Here is a 15,882-nt window from a genome sequence, read left to right on the forward strand (position 1 = left end):
AATCAGATTCACTGCTCAGGTTTTGTGCCCTCCAGGGAGAGATATTTCAAGCCAGACCATCATTCCGTTGGCAGGATCGTCTGGTCAGCTGGTCCCGCATGCATTTTACTACAGAGGGAGATCTCACTGAAGCAGAAAGACCCTACCTGTGTCCTCGGTTCCGTAGGTCTTCATCTGGCAAAAAGAAGCACAGGTGCCATTCAATGGGTGGTGAAGATTAAACCTGCAGCAAAACAAGAAAAATATTATTAAAGCTTTTGAAGGTACTAAATTATCGTAAGGGGTTAATGCTAATCTGATTCTGCTTTCTCTGCTATTTTTCATTGTGTGTGTGTGTGTGTGTGTGTGTGTGTGTGTGTGTGTGTGTGTGTGTGTGTGTGTGTGTGTGTTTAAAGCAATAATTCTTCTTTTTAAAATTGACAATGTAAATTAAAAACTAAAATTGGCTGCAGCTTTGTGCTCTAACTTAGAAAGACAGAGATGGTGCGTATTAATTCTTTAAATATTCAGTTAATTTGTCTTGGATAGACAGACGAAGACTGTAGCTCGACTACGCAAAAAACTTGCTCAAGCCCGCTGATAACTTTGCATGTAAATATAGAGACTTGGACCAATAAGAAACCAGAACACCCCAGAAAAATCGCAACATGCTGGCAGCCATCAACAACCATCAACTATCATCATGAAGGCTTGTTCTAAAAGATCAAAAACAGCTAATCTTTTCAGAAAAATTAAAGGTCTCATATTCTCTACTCATGTCCGTGGTATATACTATGTCTTCTTCAGCCTGCCACCTCTGTCCAAGTCCATTTTAAAATGTCACCACTCATATAAAGAAGCATTTTAGCATTGTTGCCACAGTCACATTGTTGCCATTCTGCCTAGACCAATTTATCCACAGCCATCCATTCTAAAACTCAGACAAGAAAAGGATGAACCAAAAACAATTGTATACTAGTACAGAGCACCAAATAAATAGTTTTACTTGTTCATCCATCATATAAAGAAAAAATGTGGACTGCACTAGCCCTGTTTGTAGACAGTGGGTAATGTGTCAACACATTGTGCCTGATTTCATTTCTTCACAGGCAAGTGTTGCATATGCAGTGTTACTGTGACTTATTAATTAGGCAAAACTGGTGGGGCTAATTGCTACGGTGAGCGTGAAGTGAGATTTCAGGTGCATGACCACAAATACGCACACACCTGAGTGAGTCAATGGAGCATTTGACTGCATCATTTCAGTCCTTCCTTTTCCCAGTTTTCATTTTACGAGCAAGAGTCTTGAAGCTAATCCTCCTCTCTTAATTATTCCACCCCTGAGGATGGCTGGAAAAGGGCCTGCACCACACCCCCAACCTCCAGATACAGGATTTTAGCTTCTATGTCGTTCCACACTCTTCGCCCCTCTCCCTCCCTCCCTCAATCCTGACAAGCTGGCATTATAAACAGGATAATCTTCTAATCTTTTTGTTGAAGCATACAGGACGGAAGAGGAGGGGGAAAAGTACATTCATTTTCTGTAGCGAAGGGGGCAGAAAAAGTAAATTCATTTCTGTAGCGAAGGGGGGAGAAAAAGTCAATTCATTTCTATAGCTCATGCAATGAATTCTTGTTTGTCAGAGGGCCATAAACAGCAGATGCTCAGAAGACAATGTTCATTAGATGAGTTACCAGAAGGAAAAAGACTACAGAACAAGTGTAGTTGTCCTAGTAATATGTGGTACTGCATGAGCCTTCAGGCTTGTGTTAGTCACAGTGAGCTGTCAATCATCCACAGTCAGAGCTCTACACATTTGCACTATAGAGACACAAGACTAGATTTTTCATATACTGTAATATAAAGTAATCAACAGTAGAAATGAATTATTGTTGGCAGTTTTGGTCTTTTATAGTCATTTTGTACTTTCATTGACTGGTCTGTGTCGAGCAAAAAAAAATAAAAAATCATAATAATAATAATGTTAATGTTAATGTTAATGCAAATGTATTTGATCTCGGCAGACCAGATCTGCTACGCATGCTGCAGCAAGTATGGACTTACTACTGTTAATAGATTCACAGACACGCTGTCATGAGCATGTAAGATATGCTGCTGCAACATGTAGCCATACATAAATCCCATAGCAGGTGGAGGAGCCTACAGCAAACACTGAACCAGACCATTTAAAGGGGTCATCATGATGCCTTTTAATGTTTTCCTTTTCCTTTAGTGTGTAATGTTTCTGTTTGTGCATGTATCTGCAAGGTTACCAAGCTCATAGTCTCCCACAAAGCAATTTATTCTATCTAACCAAGAACACTGATCCAGACCTGCCTAAAACGCCTCGATCGAAGTCCAGATATTACTTTCTCAAACGTCCATGTCACAATGTGAAATATTAGCATAATGCCCACCCAAATCCATATGCATATGTCGTGGAGACGCTGTGTGTTTGGACGCGAAAGCAAATTCGCTTTTGCTTTCAGAGGACAATCAGAGGTTAAGATTTATTTATAAAGCTGTTCCTGAGCAGTAAAACCCAAGTTTGCTTGTGCACAGCACATTTTACAGAGGACAGCTTCCTGATCCTGGGAGAGTACAACACAGGCTATATACAAAGACAACTCATCACTGGTAAACATTCTGCTCAAGCTGTGCTTGCAAAGTTGGTTCCAATCGATCGGTTTGATCATCCGCATTTTCAGAATCCGGCTCAGGCTTGAACTGATATGGTAAAATAGCTGAAAATCTTCCCTTGATCCCAAGGTAAGGCAAGTCACATCACATTCAGAAAGATCCATCCAAACTTTGGCATGTCGCAAACGTTCACAAGACATCTGAGTGAGTGAATGCCATTTTTAAAATCACTGCCATAACACTTACAATGGGTTTTAAATGAGTGCAAAAGACAAGATTTGAGTGTGATGATGGATGACAACAATTATCAGTGCATAAAGAATACAGTACAATTAATGAATAAAAAAAAATTCACAACCACAGGGTAACATGGACTTTGAAGACTTGGACAATAACACACACATAGAATAGATTATTTTGATGAACATTTTATTGTTTTTCATTAAAAACAAGACAACAATTAAAGGATTAAGAGATGATAAATGACAGCAGATTTTCCTTTCATTTTAACATTTTAAAGTTTAACCTTTTAATGGAACGAGAGTGATGTTTTTGTGGTGGAGGATAAAAGTCCCTATAGTGATTTTCCGCGCGTGTGTGTGTGTGTGTGTGTGTTTGTTTGTTTTTCTATCCCGGTGGGGACTTCAACCTGAATGCACACAGACTCATGGAGACTCGCGTCACTGTGGGGACCTAAATTGAGGCCCCATAAGGAAACAAAAATCATAGACTGAGTTTTTTTGGAAAATGTAAAAATGCAGAAAGATTTCTGTTCAGGGGTAGGGTTAGTAGAATATAGAATATACTGTTTGTATAAAAGTCATTACAGTACATCTATGGAGAGTCCCCACAAAGATAGCGAACCAGACGCGCGTGTGTGTGTGTGTGTTTGCTACGTGTGTGAAGAGTTTTAACTTGACAGAAGAGCATTTTTTGAGCTAAGCATATTTCCATTACAACACGAGGTCACTGTACAGAGATCGGAGCTGTGATGGCCCCTTCCAAGAGTGCAGTGAGAGTAATTGATGCCCCCACACATGCATAAGGAATGTTCTACATTAATTATTGCATTTATTCATTGTATTATAAACTACCAAAGTTTGAATTACACATTGATTTTTAAGTCTTAGCTCAGTGCTATATATTTTTCTCTGTGCAACTTGTCTCCGTATTTATACCCAAGGATTAGCTTTCAGAGTTGTTTTTAAATGCTTTCCAGGCTCCAGCAGATCAATCTATGAGAGGCCCTGATGACCTCCTCAGCTTTGGTGAAGGGAAGATATGGGTTGTTTTTCCTCTCCGTTCTGTTCTTTCCAATTCATTTCGACGCAGACTGTGGACTCAGTGACCCAAAATGTGCAGATATGGAAGTAAATTACAGGAACACCTGCATGCACCTGCATTAGAACTGATAACGAGATACAGATAAGTCCCCAGGGGAGTTCATTTTTCCTAACATTTAGTATATGTTAGAAGATATATGCAACGCCGTGATTTCTTTGCACATACATTAGACTGATTAAACTGATGGCAACAGTTTTATGCAAATGTTTTACTAACATTACTGTAAATCATAAATCCCTGCCGGTTAAATTCGGCTAAACGCAAATAGTCAGGTTTGCCAGAATTGTTTTCTGTAATCATTTCAATGTCTTTCTTATTCTTGATGGTTTGGTTTGTCTACATAGTCTACCTTGTGCTGTTTCTCATTCATGTGGCAATGGAAGCATCCTGATTTCATACATAATGGATACAAAATGCTTGCCTCATTATATCCAGCATTTCCCCCAGTATGACTGCTTTATGCAAATTCAATTCTGACATTTCCTTTGCTTCTATTGCCATGTTGAGTGTTGTTAAAGTAAGGTTTCCTAGACATCTTAAACTAAACAATAGTAAAGCCAATGCATATTTAAAATAATATCAAACCATGTACTTTCTGTTCTAATTGATAGAACATGTGTCGGTCTGCCAAACTGAATCATGTCCATAAAGTATGCCCACTCAACTAAAATGCACAAGCAAGAGAAACACTCCAGACGGCTGAGTTATTAATATGTGAGACGGGCATTTGCAACAGCAACTGCAAATATATTGCAAAAGCGTATAAGCAGCTGCTATACAACAAACATCTTATTATCTTTCTTTATTCTCTCTTGCAATCTGTATAAATTAGTCATACTGGGGCTTAGATAATAATAAAAAAAAAAGTAATTATAAAAGATATTTGGTAAAACCACATAAAATTAAAACTTCTGCCCCAAAGATTATTAAAAATTCCTTGGGTCTCTACATTTATTTAAGTTTTCTATGAGAAATAACATTCTAATAACATACATAAAAGCTCTTGACCCGAGACCAACAAGTCTGTGCCTTTTTAGCAGAAAAGAGCAGCCTGCGAATTTGTAACAAGCTCCCGTTTTTCTGGAGTGTCTGAATGAGTCTCCAGTGGTCTCGCTTGTATGACTTTATAAAAAGGCAACACAAGAGCTTTGTGTATTAACGGGGTTTGAAAAACTCTCTGATCCCCCATTTATTGATCAATCCACATCAACCGCCACTACAGAAAATCCCAGGCTGTATAACAAGGTCTAAACCACCCAGGTCACGATGTTTTAACCCTGCTGGTTCTGTATCTGAAAACAAACCAGGTTCAGAACTGATATTTGCCCTTAAAGTCCCCTGTAGTTAATCATTTTATCCCTTAAAACTCAACTTTGATCACCAAAAATATATATTTAAATGTTTTTTCCTTGAAAATAAATTCTTCATGCCTTGAAATAGCTTGAGTGTAACTCTACACCCTTGCCTCATTTAGTATACGCGGTTCTATGAATATGTGAATTAGCCCCGCCTCCACTCACTCCGCCAGAGCTCAGAGATCAACTCGTTGACGATCACTCATTGACTGGATTGGTTACAAGATAGCTTGTGACTTCATAAACACCAGCGATTTCAAACCGCGTTTTTGAGACAGTCTTTGTTTCACTGCAGTTTTAAAGGAGAAAATACTCAGCAATGGTGTTGACTTACAGTATGAACTTGCACATGGTTTGTCTTAAAGCATATTAAAAACACCACATAGACATATAAACAACATTAAAAGCTGGATTTTCACCACAGGGGGACTTTAAGCAAACACTCATCAAAAACAGCTACTGTATTTACTTCATTTGAAATGACAAGCCTTGTTGAATAATGCACAGTCATGCTATTTGATCATGATATGTGATGTAATAGTACAGTATGCAATAAGATTTAGAAGGCATATAGCACTGATTACCTGGATCTACCCTATTTGAGATTAAATCTATTTTCTGCCATGAAGCTCATCTCGTTTGAAGTGGTTTGAAATGCTGATTGTTGTCTGAATATAGCTACAAAGAGCCAAATATTATTGTACTCCGGAATTAATTTAAAATTGAAACTCATTTTCTACACTATTGTAGAATCTGTGGAAATTAAATAAAACTGTATTTTTGTTATATATATTTTAAAACTTTACATAAAAATGTATTCTTGTGATGATTATTACACATTTCTTCAGATCACATCATAATATGCTAATTAGTTTTTTCTTAATTTTTTATTATTATCAATGCTGAAAACACTTGTGCTGCTTAATATTTTGGTAGAAACAGTGATCATTTTTTTTCAGGATTCTTTGATGAATAGAAAATTCAAAAGAACAACATTCATGTGAAATGTAACATTGTAAAAGTGTCACTTTTGATACATTTTTTTATTAAAGAAACATTTTAAAAAATGATTGTTTCAACCGTTTTAAACAACAGTGCCTTTCATTGTATATGGACCAGTAAATGAATGAATAAATAAATAAATAAATAAATAAATAAATAAATAAATAAATAAATAAACAAATATCCGAAGAAAATGAAGTCATACAGTACAGCTTTGGAACAACATTTTACTTTTTGGGTGAACTATCGCTTTAAAACTCATACGGTATAAAAGCATGTCTAAACATTGTGTGAGTAATAGTTATAGTTCAGAGGCTGCATTTACAAAAATTCTTTAGGTTAACAGGTGCTCCTAATGTGGAAATTAAGGAGCAACGAAAAATTAGGGCCCCTGGGGCATGTCACCTCTAAGAAATTTTTAATCTAAGAGTAATTCTACTCCTAAAAGTAGCTCCTAAACTAGGACAGCTGAGGACTTCTAAATCCCTAAGAGAAACTCAGAAACATCCGAAGCATTGTCGTCAACCCTGGTGTAAATATATTGGAATATTACATTGAAAACCGCTCAATTCATATGGATTAGTTTTATGATCTCTTTATGAACTTTTTGAAGTGTCAAAGTGGTAGTTGCGTAGCTGTCAATGGAGAGACAGAAACTGTTCGGATTTTATCCAAAAAATCTTCATTTGATTTACGAAGATGAATGAAAGTCTTAAAGGTTTGGAATGACATGAGGGTGAGTAATTAATGACAGAATTTCCATTTTTGTGCAAACTATCCTTTTAATGAATATGATGAAAATACCATTAGGCGTTTGGCTCACCATACCTCCGCACAAGACCGAACATGATCACTAAACGCCAGTGCCTCCTTTCATTAAACTACGCTCATCGAAGCTCCATGGGACATGTTATTCATAGCCAAAACATAATAGAGTCTCCCCCTTTCATGTATGTGCATTATGCTTTCACACTTCTGCAATAAGTTTGGTCATTATAATTCCATGCTATTCTTTGTTCATGCTAATACCCAATAATCTCCATGTCAAAGCACCTAGTTTCCTTCTCATTACTATTAAACACACACACGCAGGCTCCACTGTTGTTGATTAGTTCTCTAATAACGCTCTGCTCGCTCTTGCTCTCCTGATAATCAAGGCTTGGGTTGAGTGCAGCCATGCTCATCAGACAATGGCCTGATGTGATTGGGCCACATTGTCATTAAAATCCTCCTGCTTTTTTCCCTGACTCATATCCCTCTCTCAAACATTGATACCATTCATAAGCCGCACTCTCAGCGATAGCTCCCATTCATCGGGGCAGCGCCTAAGCATGGGTCCTAAAGCCCCCACACATTTGGGTCAGAGGATGACCCTCTCATATTGTTGTGAAACTGAGATTGTATTGCTATTTTCAGAAAGAGCAAAATAATGAATGAAGGGGAATTTAGAAAAGAGCAACATCCAGCTACTGACTTTAATAGCAAAGCTAAGCCGCACGAAATAGAGAAAAGATTGTGTGTAAATATACTGCAGTGGCTCAAGAACGGTGCACAGAGATTCTCAGGACACCTGAATGCCATTGCCACGTTACATTATTTGTTTACTGCAGAGATCATTAATAAAACATCTGTTTGAAGGGAAAAATAATAATATTGGCACACTCATATTCCATTATCCTCTGACAGCCATTACATAGCACGAGACAGAGTAAAATCACATCCTCCAAGCCATCTCTCCCTCTCCTCCTCATTACACCATCCACTCTTTAGATGGCCCTTACGTACCACTACACCTCCCTCTCGCTCTTTATCGGTCCCTCTGAGGAGCTGTTTTGCTAAATCACTCTGTATGGCCAGCTCTAACACACACATACACAAACATCATCCCATTAACAGTGCCTTCCCCTAACACCCCCGACACCAGACAAAGTGTACATCCTGTCCTTACGACTGTTTTCATTACCCTCTGTTCCCTCTCCCCTCCCCTCCTTGTTTTCATATAGGGGATGGTATGATTTATTTTTCTTTTCTTTTTTGAAAGAAGCCTCATTCTCATCAAGGCCGCATTCATTTAATGAAAAATACATTAAAAACAGTAATATTGTGGAATATTACAATTTAAAATAAAAAAAATTACATATTTTAATATATTTTGAGATTTCAAAGCTGAATTTTCAGCAGAAAATCAGAAATCAGAAATCATTCTAATATGCTGATTTGGTGCTCAAGAAACATTTCATATTATTATTAGTTAATGTTGAAAAAAGTTGTACCGTTTAATATTTTTGTGGAAATCTTTCAGGATATTTTTTTACAGGATTATTTGATGAATAGAAAGCTTAAAAGATATTTAATTTGAAATAGAATTTGAAAATAGAAATAGAATGAATGGCGCAGACGCACGGATTCATTTACCATACACACACACACACTGAGGCAAGTATGACGCTCGCAATGTTTTCATGAATGCATGACCTTCATCTACACAGAGTCACTTCAGCAGCATTTTAGCTTGATTTGAGAAAAACTATGGTCATATCATAAAAACACAGAGATTTAAAGGTCTACATGGCAACCCGTCAAAATAAAAGGTTGGTTTAACCTTTGAAGAAAGTTTTGCTTAAATCATTACATTTTAAATCATTGGTTATTAAATTAAATTAAATTAAATTAAATTAAAAAAAAATTAAAAAAAAAAAACAGAATTTGGTAAAAATTATTTATTTTAAAGTTGTAATAAATTATTGTTAAATTGTATAAGTTTCATGATTTCAATTAATTAGGCATGCTTTTTGATTACTAAAATTTTATTTAACCAATAAAATGGGGGAAAAAAACGAATGAAGAAAAATTTACACGAAAAAAAAACTGAATTTGGAATGTGGGAAAAAATAAAACGTATTTCATAGTGCATTACCGGTGACATCACGTACCAATCTCAATCCTTGGGTTGATATGCGAGAAATGTACTTAATGGAAAGATGCACACACTCTCGACACCTGGTTTTGTTATAGTTTTCTTTTTTTTTTTATAGTTATATGGTTTTATATAGTTATGGTTTTGTTTTTTGTTTCCAAATTGGTTTGGAACAGTTGATGAATAAACAATTGAACTGACAAATTATGCCTGTTTATCTGTTTCACTGACAGTTTGATCAATAACTGAAATAGCATTGACTTGGAATGAAGTTGGTTCAATATAAAAATGATTTTTTTATAAATAGCTTAGATGTAGTAAACTACTTTTGCCATATTGCTGTAGCTTAGCTTGCTACATTTCCCAGGGTGGTAGCTTCAGTGTAGTGAAGCTACATTTAATGTAGAGTTAAGGCCTGTTCACACCGGGACGAATTTCGCGCGCGATATTCGCCGACGTTTAACGCCTCGTGACTAAACAAAGGGCGCCAATGTGAGTGTGCACACCGGCACGAAAAACGGCACGCGTAAAAGCGTCATTTTTTAAAAAACGCCTCGGGTTCGTTTTTTTGGTTTGACGCGCCGCGTCAAAAACTATCCGACCAATGAGATTGGCGCTTTTGTTCACGTGTCTGGAGCTTCTGAAGTTACAGTAAAACACAACTTGGGGGCGCTCAAACACAAAACGGTCTTGCCGAGCACACATACGTAACGGCGAAGAAGATATACACCAAGTAGCGTCTACACTGCCGGGAGGAAATAAGACGAGGAAGATGCAAGGCAAGATGATTGTAGAGCTGCTGGTCTCGTTGGTGTCGGAACATAAAGAACTATATGACAAACGCGACAGCGACTACAAAAATCTTGATAAAAGAGAACTGTTATGGAGTGGTTTCTGTTTTACATTAAGCGCCATCTAATGTCAGGGAATGAATTTGCATGTTCACTCGGCTCATCGTCAGCGAAAATCGCTTGGGTGTGAACACAAAAAACGCGTTGAAAAACGCTGGTGAATAACGTGTGCCGATATTCGTCCCGGTGTGTAGGGCCCTTTACTGCTAGCTTAGCTCACTACATTTTGCCCAACACTCCAATCATGCCAATACAAATGTTAACTGTGAAGTGCAAGAAAACTTTAATGTTTCGAGAATAGTGTTGTAACAATAGCAATTTTCAGAATGAAGTCAAAAAATGAATCATGCTAGTAAATCCAATTTTACGACCAAAATAATTAGTTACCTTTTTTAATATTCGGATTATGTAACACTTATACAATCAGTCCATTACTCCAAACCTGCTCCTTCTCTTGCTCTACCCATTTGAAACTGGCAAATAGTCTCCATTCTCTCTCCTCATCTTGAACCATTGTGTTAGTGATTCCCCACCTCCATTTCTATATCATTTACTCAGACCTTCACATGTTACAGTTTCTCTCATAGTGTGGCCCCCCCTGCTGAGCACTTTTATCCCATTTCTGTTTTCATCTCAATTATGAGATCAACTTATCAGTGGATTTTATGGCACTTCGAGCACAACTAACCTCCCCTATCCATTTTTCTCTTTCTCTCTATACCCACACAGCAGGACATTCATCCCTTCTCCCCAGGTGCCCATCAAAAAAATCACTACCGCACAAAAACTCACCCTCTCCATTTCTCCCATCAATCTCACATTCCCTCTTTCTTTCTGACCTAACTATCCATCTGCTCTCAGAGGAGGAATACTCCACCATCCAGCTCACCAATAGATGATCCATTGCTAAATTCCTCCTCCCTCAGATTTTTCCAAATGGCTAACAGCTGGAGGCACGCCGCATGCGCCTCTCCCACCAACAAGGTGGCACGGGCAGATAAAAAGTGACGGCGAAGCTTTGATTCCCCTCGTGCAAAGCTGGCATCTCTGGAAGGTGTCCGCCACCGCGCCCGTTCTCTTTGTACATCGGGCATTGAACAAAACAGCTGAGAGGCCTCGATAACACCCGTCCTTCCCTCCTCTGCTCCGACAACTGTACATAAACAGGAGGAGAGACTCCCGGATTTACCGACAAACGTATACATTGATACGTTGACCATGGAATTCTGCCATCTACCCAACTCGGTTTATAACATTTGCCCTTCAAACACTCGTTCACCTGAAAGCAATTGCTTTGAGATTGTGTTGACAGTTCAACTACTTTAGGGTCCTAAACACTGACTGTCACTGTAATTGGAATGAATAGCCTAGCTGTTCAGTTTATATTCAAGCCAAACTCCACATAAAGATCTGTCAAACAACAGAGTTAATGAACGTAGCTTTCATTCATTAGGTCTGTAGTCAGGTCGTCTCTCACACAAATAGGTTTTGACAACTGACTGCTGCATGCTAATTGACACAAGGAACTGTAATTTGTAACATTCACACATAGTTTGCTTGCATTCACAACACTCCTTGTTTATCAGACCTGGAGGAGACAAAGGTTTTAATTCACTCTTAGTTCTTTCACGTAACTTGTATCCTTGAACTTTGTTTGGCCACTGAACGGAAATAACCGATTAGCTACTTTTGTCTAAACAACCAATATAAACTCATCTTTTACTATGCTTAAAAAAGAACAGCACAAAAAATTACAGTGCATTTGTCATAAAAAAAAACACTGCTTAAAATGAGCCAACACTGTGTGATGACTACCCATCCCCCAATTTACCACTTTGTTCCACATGGCGTCAAACCCCAAGAAAGGCTGAAAACCCTTATTTTTTTAATCCATCTCATCTGTGAACTTTTGACAAATGAACAGGCAAAGGTTTAACTGACTCATCTGTTCTTTCGGCTGTTTTCCATATAAAGCTTCATTGTGAATGCAATTTAATCTCATTTAGCCAATGGGTGAAGAGGAGAGAGAGGAAGCACAAGGCAAGACTCGTGATATAAGGCAAGCATGCACTCCTGATAGTGCCCCATAATGAGCACAGCCCAAGGGGGACATGGGCCTTTAAGGATCTTTATATCCTTCTATCTTAAGGAGAGAGGGATATGGAGATCAATGATTAATCAAGGCTTAATCTACCATCATTAGGTCTAAGTGGAAGGGCTCATCATCTCCATTCTGATGCTCACTTAGACTGCTTAAGCTCTTCTACTCCTAAGATGAATGGCTCGAGTCCTCATCAATCCGCATCATACGAGAACACTGGATGATGAAGACGACCTTTCTCTGGAATCCCCTCATATATGTCCGACGTCCTTGTTTGATGAACATCTGCTGTTGTATGCTTGCCTGTTTTTACTGATATTATTATATTATCCTATTATTTAAATGATAAACAAAATGTTCAAGCAAAGGCTACACAATGGCAATCCTAATAAATTCTCAATTAGAATAAAACTTTCTAAACAGCCCCTTCACTGAACTTCATCACCGTCGGTTACGGTAGCTAGGTCTGACAAGCTTTACAGAATATCCAATAAGACTGAACTAAAGATTTACAATATTGTGAAAACTGCTAAAAAAAAATTACTTGATAATTCCATGAACAGCACATTGTACGGTAAAAGGTGCAAACAAATTTTGCAAGGGTATCTATATCTATCCATTTATCCATCCATCTTTTAATGTCATACCAGCTTCATGGCGAACTTAAGAGTAATACAATTAATATAAAATAATAATAAAATAATATATATAATAAAATAATCTCATAATAAAAATAATTTAAATTAATTGTATTTAAAAAATTATCGCCACAAACAAATAAAAAAACAAACACAAATCCAGCAATTATAATAGGAATATTCTTTGATCATTTGTTGTTTAAATTACTATTTAAATAACATGATTTCCATATCAAGAGGAACAGTAACCCTTTAGTTACTGACTTGATTCACTAATACATAAATTGTAATAAACAATTTCTGCGACCAAGAACGTCTGACTGTACATGAGTCCTTCCTTACGTATCAAAACAATTACGGATCACAGATTAGGATTTAGAATTATAGTGTTTTTCAATCGCTTTGGCTCAATTCTCAAATGAGACTTTTTTTCTCAAAACAAAAGTTTAGATTACTTTAAATTAGTTTCTTGTTCACATCAGATCTGAATTTCTTATTGATTTAAGCAAATTGCATGTGTTTAGGCACATGTGTGCAAAAGAGTAAGTACAATTGTCTACAATTTGCACAATGACTAAATGCACATGGCTTTTTGTGCAATCTGAGCCATATCGCATTAATATCGCGGACGTATCGCCTGCGATAATTAATGCGATATGGCTCAGCTTGTCAGTTAACTACGGCTCTTTGTAGTGAATGCCGCTCCATCAGAAAGCAGGTGATGGCGATTTACTACTAATCAAGGAACCGGCTTTACTGACGAGATGCGCCTAACAATGTCATGCGATATATCGCCCAGCCCTAATTTTTAGTATTTTTATTGTACAAATATATAGCCTATATTTGTATACTTCGAATGTTGTTCGAATAATTCACCAGTATCAGCACTGGGAATTTTTACTGCTTGTATTACTCACTTGTCTCTGTTTGCACAACTTATTGAGTGCATTTACATGCACGTTCTTAACTCGATTATGCTTACAGTTTTTCTCTGCAACTATTGCTGTTTCTGCTCTTCCTTCCTGATGAGATAGTTTCAACCTATGATGAATCTATTTGTAATGTTTTGGATGAGCTTGCTCCATTAATAACTAGAACTGTCTCGTCTACCCATTCCTCTCCTTGGCTCACCCCTGAGCTTAGAGATATGAAAACAAAATGTAGGCGTCTTGTAGACAAAAAATCTTTCCTTCTTGTCCATGCCATGGCTTTTTCAGATTCAGTAGTGAAATATAAAGAAGCACTTAACATTGCACGTTCTAACTTTCTACTGTTATCAACAAAGCCAAGTGCAAACCTAAAGCTCTTTTCTCTGAGATAAACAAACTGGTCAAATCATCCTCTGTAGGATTGTTTACTGGCTCTGTTGATCTCTGTGAAAGTTTTCAGTCATTTTTCCTAAAAAAATTTTTATAACATTTATCAAGCTTTTTCTCCAACTGCCACTTCCTATTCAACTCCATATCTGATTCTGATTTTATTCACAAATACATCTGTGGTTGAAAAGCTGATTATCAAATCTAATTCTACCTCCTGTACACTTGATCCTATTCCAACATACTTTCTAAAAACCCTTTTGCCTTGACTTATTCAACCTATTACTCATATTATAAACACATCTCTTGCCACTGCCTATGTTCCGCCTGATCTGAAAGTAGCGGCCATCACTCCAATTCTAAAGAAGTCCGGAACCAATATCGAACCTCCCTTTCGTTGGCAAGTTACTTGAGAAGGTAGTTGTGGCACAACTGCAGTCACATTTAGAGAAACAATCTATTTGAACCGATTCAATCTGGTTTTCGTCCCTATCAAAGCGCAGAAACAGCACTTTTAAAAGTGCTAAATGATCTCCTTCTGGTTTCTGATTCTGGTGCCCATAGCATCCTGGTTCTTCTTGATCTCAGTGCAGCATTTGACACTGTGTGCCACTCTACACTTCTTTCTCGACTGTCTGCAATAGGTATCGGTGCTGCTCTTCAGTGGTTAACTTCATATCTATCGGATAGACAGCAATTTGTTAGGATAGGTGAAAATCGATCCCGTACCGTCACTATTTCTCATGGTGTACCTCAAGGTTCTGTACTTGGTCCTCTTTTATTTCTCATTTATGTGCTGCCACTAGGACAGATCATCAGACGGCATGGTCTCAACTTTCACAGTTATGCTGATGATATTCAAATTTATTTCACAGTTAAACCCAACTCAGTTTGTCCACCCGCTTCTGTTATCTCTTGCCTTCAGGAACTTAAAACATGGATGTCTGATAACGTCTTACAGCTTAATGCTGGGAAAACTGAAATCCTGTTGATTGGCCCTAAATCACAGTGTTTACCCCAGCATGACATTTTTATTGATATTGATACTGATATTGATGGTGTCCAGATTAGGCCTTCAAAAACTGTGCGGAATCTGGGAGTTTTGTTCAACTCCTTATGTTTTTACTCACACATCGGTCAGATTGTTAAATCGTGCTTCTTCCATTTGCGGGATATTGTTCGTATACGCCCCTCTCTTAACGTTGGAGATGCTGAAACTGTTATCCACGCTTTTATAACCTCCAGATTGGATTACTGTAACTCCTTGCATAGCGGCTTACCCACCAAAGCTATACATCGCCTTCAAATGGTGCAAAACTCTGCTGCTCGAGCCCTTACATATGATAAGAAATCTGCACATATCCCTCCTATCCTTTACCAACTTCACTGGCTTCCTGTGGTCAATCGCATCCAGTTTAAACTATTAGTCTTAGTTTATAAAGCCTGTCATGGCCCCGCATCTCAATACCTTGCTGAGTTAGTGCAACCATATGTTCCTGCCCGGACCCTTAGATCTAGCAATGACAATTTGCTTGTCATTCCCATATATAAACTCTAGGGATGCACCGATGCATCGGCTGAACATCGGTAACAGGCGATATTTGCCTCGTTAACTGCCATCGGGAAATAAAAATTACATTCGCCGATGATTATATGTGTCATGAACGCTGTGCTCAGGAGAAACTTATTTTCCCTCTTTTTATTTGGGCGAGGGGGAGATACCGAGATGGAAGAGGGC

General features: G+C 37.8%; 1 protein-coding gene across 1 annotated transcript in view; it reads right to left on the reverse strand.

Moving 5' to 3' along the window:
• LOC307155437 (neural-cadherin) overlaps positions 1-15,882 on the reverse strand; it is a 314,766-nt gene that overhangs the window by 273,844 nt on the left and 25,040 nt on the right. The window contains exon 4 of the mRNA XM_079866045.1: positions 147-223. Within this exon, the coding sequence (XP_079722171.1) occupies positions 147-223 (77 nt within the window). The remainder of the gene's footprint in view (positions 1-146; positions 224-15,882) is intronic.

Source organism: Squalius cephalus (genome assembly GCF_949319135.1).
Source record: "Squalius cephalus genome assembly, chromosome: 3".
Classification (NCBI taxonomy): Eukaryota; Metazoa; Chordata; class Actinopteri; order Cypriniformes; family Leuciscidae; genus Squalius; species Squalius cephalus.